Raw genomic sequence first — 19914 nt, 5'->3', positions numbered from 1 at the left:
ATTGTTTTAGTTATTGTGTGAAGGCTAAGAAATGTTAAGAGTAATCTAACCACAGGATTCTAATTTTACTTGAATCCAGCTTTATCAACAATGCTTGTATCCCAACTATTTGGTACATTCATGGCGTCAGGGAAGAAAGAACCTTTAATTATTAATTAATAGGAGTCAAATATTTTTTTACATTTACAGAATCTACGAAGGATAGACTTTTAGTTTTCATAAAACCTGAACAAATTGCAAAACCGTTCTACAGTTAAAAGCACTTTAACTTAAAGTTTCCAATAAATTTCTATTCCTGCTTCAAGATTTTACCAGTTTTAATTGAATTGAACCTCCCTAACAGACGAGGGCGACCAACCAACTAATGACATCAGATCATCAGATTTTAAATGTAGACCTATATCACTGAATAATTATTAATCAGTATGGATCTAGGGGTCGGCGTGGTAGAGTCAGGAAAGCTCATGGTTGCTAAACCAAAAAGTCTGTAATTAAAACCCTCTGGTAGATGAGGCTTGTTACATGATTGTTAGCTGGGGACACTTCTAGGAGAGAACTCCAAAATCAAACAACTGCTACCTTGTTCTTTGTTGGACAAAGGCTATGGAAGCAAATCCAAAAAGAAAGCTGAAATCTGAGTCACTGGCGCATAACCAGTTGACAAGTATCCTTAATAATTGTGTTGGAGGGGATCCCTTCCAACACAAATTAAGAATGAAGAAGTAGAGAATTGACCTAATTCCATTTAAGTGATTAAAGTTTAAGGCTGAAATTATTCTATCAATTTTCAATCAATAGGACCTCAATTTCTAGTCTTCGGCTGTAATATTTATAGAATGTTATAAGTAGCAGTTGTGCATATGCTAAACCTTTCTATTAGATTTGGTGATGAAATTAAAATGGCCAGACACTGCATTGATAAGTAATTAACACTAAAATTGTTAAACAAATATGAAATAAAACAGAACTGAAGGCCACTGTCAAGAACTTTTAATGCTTTATCACAATTTGTAAAAAAAAAATACAACTTTCAATATATTAGTACATTGTTTTTGTCTCAATTAAATGTTTTAGAAAGAAGCAACCAGGATGATTCAAAACACACCAGGATTCCTCATTCAAAAACATTGTACATGGGCTATGTTACAACTTGTCAAATAGAATCATGTTCACAAGAATGTCAATAGGCACAGCGGGAGGAAAACTAATGTAAATGAAAAACCTGTTTGGTAATATATAAAAAAATAAATAATGAAGTACAAAAATAAGTGCCAAAGTATTATTCCTTTTAGAATATAAAACGACAAACTATTAATAACTGATTAAAAAGTTGTTTTAAATTACCACTAAAAAATCTATTGTCTTGAGATTTTAAGTCTAGACTTACAAAAATAGATAGTGATAATTTATTAAATGAGGATAACTGTTATCAATGGAAGTATTTTGGAAGCTGGTTATTTATGAAAACCATCCCTGGATCATCAACATGATCTTGCCACTAAATTCTTTAGTTATCTAAATAAAGCAGCTGTTAACACATTCACTCAGAGAAAAACTGCCTAAATTAAACTTAATAACTTATTTGATTAACTTGTAATAAACATTAATAAATCTTGATTACTGTACATCATATAAACCCAACTGAAACTGTTATAAATGCTTGCTCTCTCCACCCTCACGTAAGCTTGCAGAACATGACTTGACTTGCTGCACTAAATCACAGAGACGAAGGATTGGTCCATCCACAATAGCTACCAGTTTTGTTAGTTGGTCAGTGGACATGGACATGAGACTTGCTCCATCAATGTTCTGGGAAATAAATTATAAAAATGTCAACAAAGATGTAAAATGCCACTAAAAAAATATGCAATCCACATCCATCAGGGAGAGCTCAAATCTAGATCTAGAATGATGATTCAAACTAGAGATTTGTTTGATTTGTTTTTAGTTGGTAATACTATATTATATATATATTTATTATTGGGGCAGCATGTCCACGCAATGCACTACTGCTAAACCATAGTCTGTTTCAAACTAATGTCTGCAAAACATTTTTTGAGTCCACCCTCCTCTGATTGGTACATAAAGTAACAGAAAGGCAGCTGGACATAGAACTGGCTATAGAACTATTCATTCATAGGTTAAGGTTATGGAAACAGGTGAACTTATCCATTGGGTACGTCTTCAGAAACAACACAGAAACTTCTTCACACACAATCCCAAATATTTTCAAAAGTTGACTCGCCACCGGCATAGTACCATATATTCTACATTAAAACATGTTTAAAAGCCCAAACCTTACAAAAAAACCCCACCTTTTTAATGAAGATTTGTGCATAGGCAGCACAGCCATTTACTTTGAGGACGTCGACAACATCTGATAAGCTCCACTTGCTGAGGTGTAAAGCTCGCAACCTTGATGATAAAGTCAAAACAATAACACTCCCACTTTCCTCAGCAACTTCTGAATCAGTCAGCATTAATGACGACGAGGATGCAATGCGATTGGATTTTGATTCCATGGATTCTTTCTCTGGAGCAGAGTTTATATTACTGTTTAAAAATGTTGCAGCTTTGGCGGCTTTCTCAGAGAGTATACTGTTGCCATTAGCGTTGCCGAGAGACTTGAGGGGTGTGCTTGACTTGAGACGTTCTGCCAGTTCTTGAGAAAATCCTTGTGGGATTTTTCCATGTGGACTTAAAATTGGGGGATTAGCATCAGCACCAACAGTGGGACTTACAACATCTTCTATTTTAACTGAAAGCAAAAAAGAATAGAATGAATTATGTATAGCCTTAATAAGCAGGAGATGATATGTTAAAGGGGTTGTCCATAAAGGACACTCATGGGTGGGGTAGGGAGAAAAGAAAACTTCTGTGGTGTGATATAAAAAAGTAATACTCAATGTTAACCAAGCATAATAAATATTTAGAAAGATAAAAAACTGCAATTAAAAAAATCTGAAGTGGGACTGGGTTTTGTAGGCTGCTGGCATTAAATTAATGGGGGCGTTTCTAGATTTTTGTGATGTTGGAGAGGGAAAGATAAAAATTGTTTTAAAAAGTCTGATATCATTTGCTTTAGTTTCTTTACTTCTATATTTGTGAAAGCTGTCAGGTAATTGAGGCAAGGTGTCTTAAAAATAATCCAGTTACATTTGTTGTTATTACGTTATATTCTTTTGCCCATGCAGTTTCATTTTAGGTAGTATTCATATTGTCATACTTTGTGAGATAAGTAATTACAAATTTCCATCTTTAAAGTTAAATTGCTATGACTCAATAAGTATACTGACAGTGAACGCATTACTAAAACATTTTCCAGTAAGTTACTGTAGTAGCTACTTTCATAAAATTGTCCATTGTAACTTCAAGCTTTTTTAACTACCCTTATATAATCTAACTTTCCCTTTATAAAAATAAATGTAGGTGAGATGTGTGTAATTGACTGACCTTTTGTATCAACATCTGGTTCAAGCAAGGGTGGAAGAGTTGCAGCAACTGCTTCAGGGGAGAGCATTTTATGTGGAGGAAATATTGAGTCATTGTTTTTGGAAGATTGAGTTGATAATGATTGGTAGCGGCTCCCCATTCCACCAATAGCTGCATACGATGAAGGTGAAAATCTGGACGGGTCTTTGGCTTTCTTATCTGAGCCTGAGCTTCTCTCTAGGAAAATTAAAGGACAAAATCAGTTTAGAGAACTGAACCCTACAAGTATCATACATTTTTCTCTAAATAATGTATAAATTTAAAAGTGTTAAAAACCTGGGCTAAGATAGCAAAATATACATAAAGACGATCATATCTATATAATTAGTTATAAGCAATAGCATGTTTATTTGCTTTCCATTATTTATAACTTAAAAAATTGTCTGATTGTTTTGGGAATGAAGTTACTTACTCTTCCTAGGACCCCTGTAGATTTGAGTTTTTCCTTTGCGCTTTCTTACATTTACTGGGGTTGAGTTAGCTTGTGTCCCTTCCACTGTAAGTAAAATGTTATTAAAAAATTTGAAATGCTGTCTCAGATACAACAACCACCTTGCTAGGCTTAAAACGCAACCTGAACATGAAGTAGACATTATCAATTAGTGTTTTATCAAGCTGATTTAAAAGTCTTTTTTCCATAGATTTTTTTTTTTAGTTTTAGTATTTATAAAAATTGAAGATTCAATTTAAAAGTACAAGTTTAGATCATCAGCTTACATCTACTCCTTGGCCCTTCAAGACTATGTTTCATAACTTCACACCATCCAACAGGGTATATATCAGGGCTCTGGCAGTCTATCCATTGATCGTAGTTGTTCTCCCAGCCATCAAAATGAATTCTCAGCAATCTCCCAACTACTTTTGTCACAGTTGCCACACAAATAAGTCTAAAACAAACAAAAAAATTCGATTAATCTTTTAAAGTTTCTATAAAAAATGCAGCATATAATTTTTTCTGATGGTATCAAAATGTCAGAGTCACAATTAGAATTAATGTCAGGGTTAGGGTTGCAAAATAATTGACATAAACACTGTGAACATTTTAATCAGTACTAAGCATTATGTGTGCCACTTTTTAAACAAGTTAATTAAAAAAGTCTAGTGACATTTATGCGCAATTTCCTTATGTTATCTAAAAATAGCTCTGACGTATAATGCTGGGGTGCGTTCAAGCTAGAAGAACGATCGGTTTGTAGGTGTTTATGTAATTTTAAAATTTGTGACCGAACGAAAGGATATTTTTGAAAACTTTCTTCGGCAATATTGTTCTAAATTATGGCAGGAATCGATTGGTATATGTTTCAAGTCGCTAAGTGGTCTGGTTGCCTAGATATGGGCCATAAACTGAATTTTTTCGAGGTTTTTTGGCTTTTCCGGGAAATACACGAAAGAAACCCGGAATTTTTATGGCCTATGCTCATTCTCGTAACTTGCTTAACATAATTGCTTTTGGAACTAGTCATCGATATTGCTTCGTTGAGGAGGAGATACGACTTAAAGCCCGGACACACATTCATCCATACATTCATTCATCCATCCATTCCCAGAAATGACGAGTTAATAAACGCAATTCTCCAGAATGGAAATTGCGCTAAAAAGCTGTTTAACAGATACAAGATGTAATTACCTGGGTTCCATAAGGTCAACAGCTTCTACCTTCATACCTGGTCTAAAGCCATGTTTTGGAATTTCCTATTGTAATAAAGCAAATGGCACTTTTTGTCAACTATGATAGTTTTTCTATACAAAATAATTTAAAATATTCCAATACTAAACAATGAAAACAAAAAACAATACACAAGGAAGTAGCCTTTGTTTATTATGTTTGAATCTAGATAGCTTAATTATTTCCAAATAATAAATAAAAATATCAAACCATGATAATGTAAAAAAAAGGAACACCTTTATTATTTCAATAAGATAGTAATTTAAACAGCTAACACTTAAAATCAACTGGAACTACTTTCATTACTATGTGGAGGTGTGTGTACTATACATAGCCACATCTGAATAAGAAATTACCATATAAAAGAAAACTCAGGCACATAAGACAATAGGATAAAAAAAAGTTACGAAGTATATAAATAACTATGAATATCTTTATTATTCAGAATTTATCAATGTACAGTCTTAGTTAGAAGAACTCTGACAGGTAAAAGAAATACAATCAAATACCTTATCAAATAATTTTACTGGTGCTGCCATAGACCTGGTTTGTTTGAGATAGTCAAACCACTTAAAAGGACCTTTTGTACCTATGTGATGAAAAAAGGAACACAGGATTATTAAGGAATTTTTATACCAAATCAAAGTCAAATATTGTAAAAAAGACATTTTAGATCTTTTTTTTTTAGAAAATCAACCTAAAACTGTTTTTTAAAAATTAATTACCTCGTGGAGGTGTCAGTTCCAGATTATTGATTTCACAGAATCCAACAGGAAAAATACATGGCGATGTTGCGTGGTAACAGAACCAATCACTACCATTCTCAGCCATTGATCCATCAATACCAATCATTAAATAGTTATTGCGAAGAACCTACAAAATCAGTTAACAACACAAATATCAATTTATTACCTTAAAATGTTATAATTTAATATTAAACAACTGTTAAGGGTTAATAAATAATAAAATACTTAAAAAAAAACTTTTTAAAAAACCACGTTTTTCTTGTGGACTAAAAAGTAGAAAATAACTATTTACATACATTTGATGACAAAAAACGTGGGTACGTTCACCATCAAATTTCCCGACCCATCTGCCCGACCCACGTTTTTTGTCATCAAATGTATGTAAATAGTTATTTTCTACTTTTTAGTCCACAAGAAAAACGTGGTTTTTTAAAAAGTTTTTTTTTAAGTATTTTATTTTCTCCTTTTTAGTCCGTTGCTACACATGAAAAACGTGGTTTTTAAAAAGTTTTTTATATAGTTTATTTTCTACTTTATCTAATCACTTGATTAAGTATGACTTGACTAAGTATTTTTAAATACACGGACTAAAAAAATCTTGAGCGACCGATACGCTTTAAACAGAGAAAGGGTGTAATTTACGTTGCTGGCGTGGAGATCTACTCACGAATCATGTGATCAAATCTCCCATAAACAAACAAATAAACGCGAAGCTGAGTTAAGGAAAAACGTGTTTATGTGTATTTTAGCATGCCCAGCGTACCAACCGTGTCACCGTTAACAATGTGTTACCGTGTCCGTTCTCCTTTTTAGTCCGTTGCTACACATAAAAAACGTGGTTTTTTAAAAAGTTTTTTTTAAGTATTTTATTTTCTCCTTTTTAGTCCGTTGCTACACATGAAAAACGTGGTTTTTAAAAAAGTGTTTATAAATACACGGACTAAAAAAATCTTGAGCGACCAGGATTCGAACCTGGGTTGTCGCGGCCACAACGCGAAGTACTAACCACTATACGATCACGGCCAGCGCGCTCACATCGATTGGGGCCGAAGTAACTGTGTCAATAGGCCTCAAGTCTTGTCGGTATCTTTAGAAATCATGTCCTCAATTTTATGGTCCTTGGGGCGTAATTAAATTAAGCTAATTACGGTCACTAATTGCTAGTTTTTATGATTGCATCTGAAATTGTTAGGCGAAAGTAGCATGCATGCCAAATTTCAGGTCTCTAGAGCAATCAGAAGTGGGCTAATTTTCGATGTCAATTTTAACAACAAACAAACAAACAAACGCGAAGCTGAGTTAAGAAAAACGTGTTAAAATATATAAATGAGGAGGAAATCACATAAGAAAAATGTATACATTAAAATAAACTGTATTATTTAGATAAAATTATCATACCTTCATGACTGTTGCTACACAGATAGCAGATAAATTTAGTGGGTCAATGGCCTCCAGTTTCATTCCCACTTGAAAGGCAAGACCATGTGCTGGATCTTTGCACTAAAATTAGATTTTAAAATGTTAAATTTATGATTTCTAACTCTACAAAGAATAAACCTAAAGTTTAAAATTTTCTTTGAACGAAGGTGCTCACCCTGGGAAACATATCAGGCGTGGCATCGTTACAACCATATTTCTGCATAGTTACTTTACTCATACAAGAGCTTAGGTACTCTGAAAAACAAAATTATTTTATCCATAAATCATGAGGTGTTTGTTCATTTAATTTAATTTGTTCTAATTTAAAAAATAATGTAAGAAACAGAAAACTGTTAAAAAACTGCTGAACTTTTAATTACATTAACATGTAAAAAATGTTTCAAAATTTCTACCCTTCCAATATACTGACCAGGTGAAGCATGAAGCTTATGTCCAACCATATGTGACCAACCAACAGGATGAATAAGGGGTGAGGTCATATGGCACCAAAACTCATCATTTTCTTCCTAAATACCACAATATATTGTTTTAAAAATAAATCATCTGCTTACAATAAAAATTATTGTCAGAAGTTACAAAAATACATCACAGATCTTGATAATTTGAATACCCAGCCCAGCTACCTTTGAACTAAAGTATCAAATTAAATAAACCGGTAGTGATCTCCCCTAAACTTTCTCGAATATTCTTATATAAAACAACAGGGGATGGTAACTGGGGATATAGTTATGATTTTTAATCCATTTTAAATACTTAAACTTTTAAAAATAGAATAAAATCTCGTAGACAAATTAATTGCACACCAAGTGAACGCGAATAAAAAAGCGCATAATAGTGCGCAATATTATTAGTACTTTAAAAATTTACATTAGTTTTTTGAGAAATCGGAAGTAGCGTAAATTACTACTTCCAGTCAACGGAAATTACTCAAAATTTAACAGAAGGTAGAGAATTAGATCTTTTACTTACATGTGAAATTTCATTTATCTATCTGAAATAGTACTCAAGTTATAGGCTTTTAAAAAATTCAAAGTAGGAAAAGTACCACTTCCGGTTATCGGAAATCGCTCAAAAGTTGATACGGATCTACGATTTTGATAAAATACTTATATATGAAATTTCTTCAACCTAGCTGTAACGGTACTCAAGTTATCGTGTTTACACACGGACAGACACACACACAGACACACACACAGACATACGGACAGAATTGCAAAGTCCAGTTTTTCAGACTGGATTACGCATAAAACCTCTTAATTTTGATAAATCTGGATTGATAATTTTTGCCCGATTAAAATAAGTCCTCTATACTTCGGATGTGATGAAGGACTGAGGTGTAATACGGTGAAAATTATTAAAATTTCAAATGATTTTTGTGCACGATTACAATACTTTCTCTATACTTCGTATATACGAGAAAGTAAAAACAACAACACAAAGTTTAGCATACCTTGCTATCTAGATAATTCAAGCGCAGCCTGCAGCCAATGATATCTTTGATGGCAGCAACTCTCATTGCAGAAACACACATTTTGTTGACGACTTCCAGCTGCATCCCAACTTTAAGCTTGTGCTCTTGCAGCCACTCCTGGGACTAAACAAGACATTGTTTTGTTTTGTCACAGAAATTCTACTATTAAAAATATTTCCACATAAGATATATGTAACTAATAACCATTATTTTATAACAACAAATACCTTAGTGTAAAAATGTGGAGGAATGGTGCGAGTTCCAGTTAACCTCTTAATTAAAAACTCTTTCCAATCTGAATACTTTTCTTTAATTGCTGAAATTAACAATTGTTGTTTTAGAGTTAAAAAAATAATTCTCAACCATTTACAGTCCTACGCGCTCGGGGTTGCCTGGGAATTTTTTAGTGTGGTATAGTTCAATGGACCAGCTGCCACCCTGAACTATGTATAGTAAGTTTATGTACAAGTAGTTACAGAAATCTAGTTAATAGCAAGATTTTAAAGATACCGCAGCAAATAAAAAAGTTTTATTTACATATTAAAATCAATTAAAATGCCTATGCTATTGAATCAGGCTTAATTTATAATGTAACTAATACGGTGATTTGAAAAAGAAAGTAGTAAAAATATTATTTTTATTAGCATTTAAAATATTTTTTTTTTACCAAATATTCGAAGTAGCGTTTTGTTTTCTGGGATTAGTATGATCTAAAGATTATTAGTAAACTAGTAAGCTATTTAACCTAACTATTTAACAAAATAAACTTTTTATTTTTTCAAATATATTTGGTTATTTTTAAATAATTAAAAAAAAAGACAGTTGTTGAAAACTGCGTTGTCTTTTCACCTGGCCGTAGGGAAAGAAAATAGTTTTGATGCTCTGGACTGTAAAGGGTTGATTACTAAACAAATATATATATATATATACAAGACCAAATTGATGTGTGGCATTAAACTTAGTTGGAATGTAAAAAAAAATTACATAAATGTTAAGGAGTTTGGTCTCCAATAAAACCTGATGGCTGACAAGAACTACTTACTTCTAGGAGGCGCCAACATTTTCCCATAAGTGGCACACCAGCCAACATTATGTACATCCTCTGACAACAAGTTGCTCCAGAAATCTTTTGATCCATCACTGCCAAATCCTTCATATCGCAGTAGAACTTTATAGCCTATTTTAACACATGGTGAAAAATGGCATTAGGATGGTTATGCTTTACTTTTAAATATTTAAAAAAATGTTTTGAAGCAACAAATGATAGACAAATACTTACCACAAATTTTTAAGACAGTTGCAATCCAATATACCCTGATGTCTTTACCCACTTCTAGGTCTGTGTTAGGCACTTCCACAAGAACACCATCTACCATTTGCTCCCAACAATCATGCATAGGTACCTGAAATAATTTTAACATTTTCAAAAAAATATTCTGTTATGTATTGTTAGAATTTTAAAAAGTAATTGCAAGTTCAATACATACATGCTTGAAACAAGAGACAGAAGCTGCATTGGCTTGGCTACTGATCAAGTAAGGACCCCAATCAAACACCCGACCTGTTTCTGAAAACAGATAAACAAATTGTTTAAAATTTTTCTGGTCATGTTTTTTTTCTTGCTAAAAGTTTTCCAACTATATCTAAATAGTGCGAGGGAACTTCAAAATATAATTGCTTACCACCTCGTAAAGATGCTTTGAGCAGGTTTGGCTGTGTCTTTGGGTTGATTTTCTTAGATCCTGGCTTGCCCTAAAACAACAAAAAAAACAAACAAAAAAGATAGTTAATTATAAAACATTATAAGAAGGCATTTATATCACTGAAAGTAACAGCAGAAAATGTGTTAATGACAAATAAACTTTACCTTTTTTACAGCAGAGGGCAAATTAAGCTTTGGTGTTGAAGGTTTCCCCTCACGTTGATGAGTAGCAAAGCTCCGTGAGCATGAAAGACTACAAAAGCGCTTAGACTTTGAATAGAAGGCATGTTTGACACCCACTGAACCACATCTCTCACATGTAGCTGTAAATATATTATCTTGTGTTTAGAAACACTATTTTTTCATAACTTCTAAATCATTTAAAAATAAAAACATTATCCTCCCATTATAAATGAGCTATTGTCTCACCCATTCCTTCTTTGTTGTTGAGAAACCTGTATTTTGAAACTCCTTCATTGTCAAAGATTTCATCATCCAGTAAAGAATCATCCAAGTCATCATTATCTGAACTTATTCCACTTTCGTTGTAGCTGTCGTAACCATCATACATTCCTAACGAGCTAGCAAAATCATCATCTCCCTATAGAAGAATAAAACAAACAAGCTAATGACTTCATTCAAGTGTTCAAAAGGCAATTGCTATTTTAAAAATTACTATTTGATAGCTGTTGAGGCAGAAAAAGTTCATTTTAAATGTAATTTGTAAATTTCCAGAGTTACCTATACATGAAAGAGAGCTAAATATTTTGCTGAAAACAGTTTAGCACTTGGCCATCACTTTTAAATAGATAACATGTTTACTTCAGCACTCTAGAACTACAGATTGGTCTATTTAAAGTGTATCAAACAGAAACTTGTAATTTTAAGGTGACAACTTAATCCACCTGGAGAATATTCTATAAACTGGCTCCTAAGTAGCATGTTATGTCAATTGTAGTAGCTTTTATACTGCTTCATAAAAATGCATTTGTTGAGATTTCAATTCATGCATCATCTAATTCACAGTTTACCACTTGTTAGAGATCCACCCACATATTTACTATTTATTCATGATGAAATTACTGACTTTAAAACTTCAAATTTCATCTACAACTAAAAACATGAGAATGTTCTTCTAGTCTGAATAAAATAACCAACCTGATCAGATCTATTATCAATGGACCCCATTGAAGATTCATCCTGCTTTTGGAAGCTCCCAAGTACTGAGTCATCCCGGTCTCCTAGACTCAGGTTACTCCAGTCTAGAAAAAAAAAATGAAAGCCAAGTTACAAAATAATACATAGGCTGCTTGGATTTTAAGACTCAGTTTTATTTAGAAAAATATTTGGCTTTTAATAATTTTTATCCATTATTAAATTACAGTATAAGAAGAAGAAAAAATGAAAATAAAGAATCTAGCTGCTAAAACACTTACCTGCATCTCCAGTTTCCTGAAAAATTGAAAAAATAATAAAGTAGAGAAATGTATAATTCTTAAAAATAACAATATGTAGGTAAATAAAGCTGGAGTTATCTCCTGTAAACTTTCTCAAATACACTTATATATCACTAGTGGGGATGGCAATTCGGGATATAGGCATGATTTTTAATCAATTTTTAATTACTTAAACTTTCAAAAATAGAATAGAATCTCATAGAAAAAAGAATTGCACACAAAGTGAACAGCAAACAATGTGTGTACAATAGTGCGGAATATTAGTACTCTATAAATTCATGTGTTTATTGAGAAAAAAAATTACTCAAAATTTGATAGAAGGCAGATAATTTGATCTTTTACTTATATATGAAAATTGTCTATCTATCTCAAACAGTACTTAAGTTATGGGCTTTTGAAAAAGCATAAGTAGAAAAAATTCCAGTTCTGGTTACCGGAAATAGCTGAAAAGTTGACACAGACCTACAAATTTGATATATTACTTATATATAAAATCTCATCAACGTAATTGTAATGGTACTCAAGTTATCGCATTCACAGACACACAGACAAGAATACAGAGAAAATAGCGTAACTATGTAGTATGTTTTTCCGACTCAGGGAAGTATAAAATGTCGAGATTTGAGAAAACCCTGTCCCAGCACGATAACACATAGGCCTAAACAACAATCATTTAGAAATTAGATGACAAGAAAAACCAGGTAATTGATATTGTAGCACTATGCACATCTTCTTGCGGCTAACCCCCGCTAAAAGCAACCATTATAATATTTTTCATAGTAAAGTGATTGGTTAACTATATATACTAGATCTAGATCATTCAGAGGAGGATAAAGATTTTAATAATGAAACAAATTAAGCAGCTATGCTGTGTAACTTGGTTCATTTATGAGATAAAATTAAAAAAAAGGATATCATCAACTGCTACAAAAACGAATCCGATAAAGTTTGAGTCTAACAAGTAGGCCTAGCCTATATTTCTTCTTTATTTTCACTTTGTAAGTCCTTCTCTGTCCTCTTCATATAACTTATAACTCAGTAGAAATGAGTGAGCAGATCTAGACCAGTAGTGTATACCAAAATTTGAAAATACCAATGCATATGATAAAATAAACAGGAAAACTGAGTATTCAATCACCAAACGCAGACTGTTACTAAAAACATTTACCTGTCACCTAACAGTAACAGTTTACTATCAGGTTAGGGCCGTTAGATCTGGGTCTTGAATCTAGAAAACCCAACAGGACTAAAAAAAATAAGTCTACAAATAGATCTAGTGAGAAAAAAACGTTTTTTAATTAAAATTTTATCGAGGCAACTTTCTCCAAGTTAAAAAAAAAATTCAGCAACGCAGACCAGATCAAGAAATCAACTCTTCAGATTAGATTAAATCTAATCTAGCTTGTACTGATTTTTCAGTTAAAGTAACGTGTAATTTTTCAAACAGTACCATATTCTCACCATATTAATCACAGCATAGTTTAAATATTATGAATGTAGAAATCTGATTGTTGAAATGTTTAAAACAATAACAAAACAATGGGAGAAGCAGGTAAATAACTTCTGCAGCGAGACAACACAAGCTTTAGCTACTGCGCATGCGTCGTGACTTTCGCATCCTAGAGATACGGAAATGGATTGGATAGTGTTTGCATTATGAAAAAGGCTTTCCCCGTTTCATCCAATGAATTTGCGAAATTAATAAACCTGATGATAATAACTCAAGAACGTTTACTCTAGCCTAACGGGGGTTTCTTTACTGCTTGTATTATAAGTAAGAGTTAGTAAGACTAGGAGGAGTGTAGAGTCGAGATCTATTTTGAAGCTAGATCTACAAAGCAGAGAGAAAAAATGTAAGCATTTGTAACTTAAATGGGTACCTCAGCCCATGTGGTTTAAATTTAGATCTAGATATCTGATTATTAAAACATTTTTTCGAATAAACAGTCCGATTATTTTTTAAAATGACCTCGAAAATCAGAAAACAAAAACACAAAGGAATGTGGGGGGGGGGGGGGGGGGGGTCCACAATGGTTTAAAAACTCGTCTTACTATATTAGGCGGATTAGCATTAACTGTGCATACTGTGCAAACTATCACCCGGGTGGGGGTAGGGGGTGACACCAACTACAAAATTTGCAGAGGTAGGCCTAAATCTATTAATTTACGATGAAAATGATGCCATTTCCAAATGAATTAATAGGTGGCTTAATAATGAGCGCACAAATTGCCAGTATTAGACAAAATGGGAAGGGCTGATACCAATTGTAACTATATATATATATATAAAATTCAATTTAATTATCAGGCAGGGGGATGACGGGACACCATGAGGTGCCGCACTGGGTGACACCCAACCTAGACGCAACTGAATCCTCTTTACCTCTTGTGGAGCATAGGGTTTCAACCATAACCTTAGTTTTAGTCTGGTCCCCAGCTGTTAATTTTGCAGCCTCCCAAGATATCCCTGCTGTCTTCTTGTGTGCCCTCTCTTTCGCTTGCCTGGGCCCCAGGCTTGGGGTTCCATTCAAGCTCCTGGCATGTCACATTAGAGTTAGCCTTTCACAGTGTGTGTCCCATCCAGAGTGAGAAGGGCTCCTAAAAGGCCAAAGAGTCTCTATAGTCACACTGTTAGAGGAGGGTTGGAATGTTGTGATGATGTGTGACAAGGGGAGTTGGTCACTGTTGTTCAAAATCTGCATATATTAGTCTTTTCTGTAAATACACAAAAAATATTTTGTACATTGCTGTGGCACCATGAAAGTGATTTTAACCTCTTTTTTCCCCATAAGATGACTTAAACTCAATTAAGTTTGCTACCATACATGTGTCTATAGCAACCTTTTTGAATAGAGAGCCAGTGTGAAAATTCTTTCTGATAAAAAATTTATGAGGGAGACACATTCACTAGATTACTAGAAATTAGACAGTTGTTCTGAATAATGCTTCACATTTAAAATTTTTTTAAAACAGTTGGCATAGATGCACATGATTGTTTTCACTCCTTTTTTTAAAAAAAGCTGTATTCTGCTCCAGATTGAGATCTTCAGCTTGTTAATTCTATTAAGATAACTATTTAAAGGGGTCGGTGTGGTTGAGTCAGTAAAGCTGATGGTTGCTAAACCGAAAAGTCTTGAGTTCGAACCTTTGGGCAGATGAGGCTCGTTAGCTGGAGACATCCACTCTTCTAGGAAAGACAACTACAAAAGCAAACAACTGCTGCCTTGTAGTTTGTTCTTGGTTGGACAAAGGCTATGAAAACAAATCCAAAAAGAAAAGCAGGCTGAAATCGGAGTCAATGGCCTCAATGGCGCATAACCAGTTGACACGTATCCTTAATTGTGATGGAAGCGTGGTCGAGTCGGCCACAGCTCATGGTTGATAAATTCGAAAAAGTCTCGAGTTCAAACCCTCTGGCACATATGAGACTCGATCCCTTCCAACACTAAAAATTAAGAACAAAGAAGAAGAAGAACTATTTAAAAATTATTTTAAACTTTAAATTAATTAACACCATTGTTCAGTAAATTAATTAAAACTAATTCTTTAACTTTTACAGGTCTGAGTACTGGAAGTCTGTTCCTAGAAAGTTTTGTGATTTCTGTAAATGTTGGATCACAGACAACAAACCAGTAAGCAAACAGTTTCACTGGAAACATTTAACATTCAAAATTTACATTGAAATCATTGTAATGTTTTGCAATAAAACAAGAAATTTGAAATGTAAAATGTATCATTGACTTCTATCTCAAACTAAATCTAGATTCTAGAATTAGCAAAATGTTCTTTAAATTAAAAAAAAATCCCAATAAAAAGTTCATGCCATCTGAAAACAATGGGTTGAACTAATAACACCAGTCTTCTTAAAATGCACACAACTTGCATACATATCTCCAAGCTTGACTGATATTTTCTTGGGTTGTTGCAATTTAACACCAGCAACATTATTATAATAAATAACCAATAATCATTGACTGCTTGTTTGACTATATTGGAGTTAATGCTAGTTACTAAATAATTTTTTTTCATTCTGTAGAATATTAAAATAATAAAACTTAATTAACTCTTAAATGATCCTGCATGCTATATTAAAGATGTGTAGTATATAGCTAGATATACAACATAGAGCATTCAATGCACAAGCTGTTGTTATTGAACCAATTATTTCAAAACAAAAAAAAGTGAAAGGAAGCCCAAGTGCTTTGACAGACATAACAACACTGTTTTGTACAGATGTTGACCTAAATAACAGTTGTATGTGTCATAACATTTAGAGGCCACTGATACATTTTTCTTTTTGTAATACTTTTTTCTTTTTGTAATACTTTTTTAAATACTTGTATGTTACTGTCTAAGAGTAAGCTATAGTTTTTTTAAGGAAATAATTTTATCTTGGAAATACTATGCATATCTTTTAAAGTAATTTATAATTACACTATTACAGTCTACAACTACAAATGACTTTTTAAAAAAATAATTAAAAATATTAAATATTTTAAATTACATTTATATAAATGTCTGCATTTAATTTAAAATACTAATCTAAATCTTTTAAGTCTAATTATTCACAACTTTATAGAGTGTTGAGTTTCATGAGAGGGGCAAAAGACATCAAGAAAATGTTGAACTTCGTCTTAAAGAGGTAATTGTTCATCATTTATTTCTGAGATTTTGTGGTGTAAAAGAATTTGGTTTTTCTCGAAAATTAAGATATTTCATGCTGCAGAGCTAAATCCCATATCTACAACTCCATAGGTTAGAAAGAAAAGTCTTCAGAAATCAATTGAAGATGAACAGATGTCGAAAGATATGGAAAAAATGGAAAAGGTAAAGTTATAGATTGTTAGCAATTTTAATGGAATAAGTGTTACTATACTACGTGAGGCACTTTTGTATTGTTTTTCTTAGGAACTATGAGATTCGCTAATGAATATTTTAATAAATAATGAAATACTGTTGTGCTAAGTTCATATATAACAAAGTAAAGCCATATGTATTATAAAACTCACAAGACCTTAATTTTAGCTTTTAAAAAAAAAGGTAACAAATTATTTTCTATAGGCTGCACTTGAGGCATTCAAGAGAGATCTAAAAGAGAACCCAGAACTTGCTGCCAAGTATGGTGTCTCTTTAGAACCAAAACCAGACAATGCACGTAAGTTGTGACAGAACTAAACATATTTCATAACCGCGTACTTAAAAGTGTTGATTTAAGTAATAGAGAATTCTTTATATTATGATGTCATTTTGAATGATAATAAGTTGTAGTACATATTTAAACATTTTTACCATTTGCTATTGATGTTTAGAAAAGCAGAGTTCACTTGGAACTCCCAGTGATAAACAGAGTAAAGAATCAGAAGCCACAAATAAAAAAAGTAAAAAAAAAAGTAAAGAATCAGAAGCTGCTGGTAAAAAAAGTAAAGAGCCCAGTGGTAAAGAATGGTTTGAGACTGCTACCCCAGATGGTCACCAATATTACTGGAGTACACTCACAGGAGGTAACTCTAATTTAATATTCAGTTATTTCAACCAGGAATATTTCGTTTTATAGCCAATATTTATGCTGAGCCCATTAATTTATGCTTACTTATGTTATTAATTGTTTATTACAATCCAAATATATTCTGGAAATTACTTACTCCTTTTTCAGAAAATTTTTACTTAATCATCCTGATTTCAGCATTTGATGCATAATTTAGATTCCTTGATTAATGCCTTTAAGGAGGGACCAGTACTTAATTTTTATTTTATTAAAGATCAGCTATTGAACATTGTCTACATATCTAAAACAAAGATATTAATATCTTTTTAATATAACATATCTCAAACATGTTGAGAACAAATGTTGAACCCCAAAAAGTTGAGTTTATATGCATTTTTATAAACAGTTTTGTATGCAATAAATCTCAGTATCTATAACACATAATTATATATAAAGTAACAGCCGCATTTAGAAATGGTTACAGAACAACCTAATAGAAGGATTTTTAGATAAAACACAAACTCTTTAAAATATGAGTTTTTTTCAACGTCACTTAGAAAAAAAAGAGCCTTTGGTGGAGAGACATAAACTTTAAACAACCATAAAAATAAAACATAGGTATCATTAAAAGCTTCTTTCATGTTTCAGAAAAACATGTATTGTAAAGACTGTGCAAGTTTCATTGCATTCATTCTGTTTAACAATTTTTGAGATATCTTCATTAGAAATTTTGGAGTTGGCCAAAATGTGTCGATGGCTGTTTGTGTAAAAAATAAAATGTTATCAAAACAAGTCGTCTATAAACACTAAAATAAGTATTTCTACACAATTTTTGAGTACAATAGATTAGTTCAAGTAATGTAGGGGATGTTAGAGCTGCTTTAAACAATTAAATATACATAGGCAAGAAGATCATGAAAAATGTGATTTTTAACTACTGGTCTAAGATTTGAAATTTAAATAAAATTTAAAATAAAATTTAAAAGTTGTTTATTTCAATTTATGTTTATTTATTGAAATACCAGTTTTTAAAAAATTAAATTTCAACAGGTAGGCCTACTTTGACCATAACTTTTTTTAATAGTAACATTTACATTGTTGTGAAAGGTTTACAATTTTTAAACCTTTATTCAGAATCCAGGTGGGATGCACCAGATGATTTTCTATCCATAGCAGAACAAGAAGAGTTGAAAAGTAAACAAAGTTCTAATTCCAAAACACCAAATGATAATTCAACTGATCCAGTTTCTAAAGGCAATGTGAGTTGAGAGGATTTTTTAACCATATGTATAAGTAGATGAAATTATTTAATATCAAAGTATCACTACAGTGCATGTTAGTTGTTATAGATGTAAATTTTATTGTTGGAGATTTTATTTTGTCAACCTGATAAAATTATAAAAATTAGGAACCCGTGACAAAGAAAACAAAGGAACCTCCCAAAAGAACCATATTAGACCCCAAACACAACAGGTCAGCTTATGGCTCATGGAGTGTTGTCAAAGAAGTGAAGTAAGTTGCATCATTTTGGTATTATCACACTAATATATAAAACAGTGTTACACTAATTATTAAAAAATTAAAAATTTGTAAGTTAATCAAAATAAGTTTTCTAGAAAAGGAAGTTAAAATAATTTCAGGAATGACCACAATTTCCAATAAAAAATAATTTATGCCCATGAAAAAAACAGGTTGATTCAAATTACTTGTAATGGACAACTTCAGACATAAAATACCCTATTCAATAGGCTAAAAATAAATTCTTTCTGACCTAATGGTCAATCAGGTGGATAGTCAATATGCTTATCTGGGTCAGAGCTGGGTGATATATTACTGACTTGAGCATCAGTTAAGGGTAGCTTCAATTATTTTTTTGCCATCCCATTATAGATAATAGCTTTAAAAACAGGCTTATATCAAGCTTTATTTTTGCCTCATTATTCTTAAACAGTCTCTTTCAATGCAATGAAACCAACACATTTTAAAATCTATTTTTAGACAACCCATTGTTTATGATGAAACAAGTGCTGCTCCATCATTAGAAGAAATTCCTTTACCACTGGAACATTCAAATGGACCTCCAAAAGAGAGAGCACCTAAATTCAAAGAAAAGACAGTTACCTCCCTGGGTAGTTCATCTGGTGAGAGTGTTGTTTTTAAAAAACGGAAGATAGCAGCAGGAGCAAGAAATACCAGACAAAAAGACAATAATGACTGAGTGTTAGGAAATGATGCTTATACAGACTATGTATATATAAATATGAATAAAATATACTTGTAATAAATATGTAACCAAAACACAAATGTGTTTTTTTTCAGATTGTATTAGGTTAGCTATAGTTATATGTAACGAAAACACAATTGTCTTTTTTCAGATTGTATTAGGTTAGCCATAGTTATAAAGTAAATTATTTGTAGAGTACATTACTATTGCTGCATTACTATAAAGCAAGGA

General features: G+C 32.3%; 2 protein-coding genes across 3 annotated transcripts; one reads left to right on the top strand and one right to left on the bottom strand.

The window, feature by feature from the left end:
- Window positions 1-975: 975 nt before the first annotated feature.
- Window positions 976-13579, bottom strand: LOC131938537 (MBT domain-containing protein 1). Of its 2 annotated transcripts, none has more exons than XM_059296604.1 (22): window positions 13436-13579; window positions 11954-11969; window positions 11676-11779; window positions 10947-11118; window positions 10683-10840; window positions 10498-10567; window positions 10303-10382; window positions 10095-10218; window positions 9858-9992; window positions 9043-9131; window positions 8795-8938; window positions 7754-7850; window positions 7499-7578; window positions 7303-7404; window positions 5884-6031; window positions 5668-5747; window positions 5120-5184; window positions 4210-4379; window positions 3905-3988; window positions 3454-3669; window positions 2316-2758; window positions 976-1809 (listed from the first exon to the last, which is right to left on the bottom strand). In XM_059296604.1, exons 1-22 carry the CDS (start codon window positions 13436-13438, stop codon window positions 1651-1653), a joined length of 2739 nt encoding a protein of 912 aa, XP_059152587.1. In that variant the 5' UTR covers window positions 13439-13579; the 3' UTR covers window positions 976-1650. The 2 variants fall into 2 exon arrangements, with proteins under 2 accessions (XP_059152587.1, XP_059152588.1); XM_059296605.1 differs by having other exon boundaries at window positions 10501-10567.
- Window positions 13580-13655: 76 nt separating this feature from the next.
- Window positions 13656-19704, top strand: LOC131938546 (WW domain-binding protein 4). Its single transcript, XM_059296619.1, has 9 exons — window positions 13656-13827; window positions 15534-15606; window positions 16554-16616; window positions 16730-16801; window positions 17036-17129; window positions 17284-17475; window positions 18594-18718; window positions 18868-18971; window positions 19458-19704. Coding segments are annotated over exons 1-9 (945 nt in total). The 5' UTR covers window positions 13656-13825; the 3' UTR covers window positions 19678-19704.
- The last annotated feature ends 210 nt before the right edge of the window (window positions 19705-19914 follow it).

This window comes from Physella acuta, unplaced genomic scaffold (genome assembly GCF_028476545.2).
Source record: "Physella acuta isolate Inbredline_101_S28 unplaced genomic scaffold, ASM2847654v3 ptg000247l, whole genome shotgun sequence".
NCBI lineage: Eukaryota > Metazoa > Mollusca > Gastropoda > Physidae > Physella > Physella acuta.
The sequence above is the reverse complement of the archived record's forward strand: the minus strand, read 5'-3'. Positions and strand labels throughout refer to the sequence as shown.

Coding starts and splice junctions, on each gene's coding strand:
- LOC131938546 (XM_059296619.1), top strand. Junction 16,802..17,035: donor ATATGGAAAAAATGGAAAAG/GTAAAGTTATAG, acceptor TATTTTCTATAG/GCTGCACTTGAGGCATTCAA. Junction 18,719..18,867: donor ATCCAGTTTCTAAAGGCAAT/GTGAGTTGAGAG, acceptor TATAAAAATTAG/GAACCCGTGACAAAGAAAAC.
- LOC131938537 (XM_059296604.1), bottom strand. Junction 10,568..10,682: donor TGCCCTCTGCTGTAAAAAAG/GTAAAGTTTATT, acceptor TTGTTGTTTTAG/GGCAAGCCAGGATCTAAGAA. Junction 4,380..5,119: donor GTTGACCTTATGGAACCCAG/GTAATTACATCT, acceptor TGTTTGTTTTAG/ACTTATTTGTGTGGCAACTG.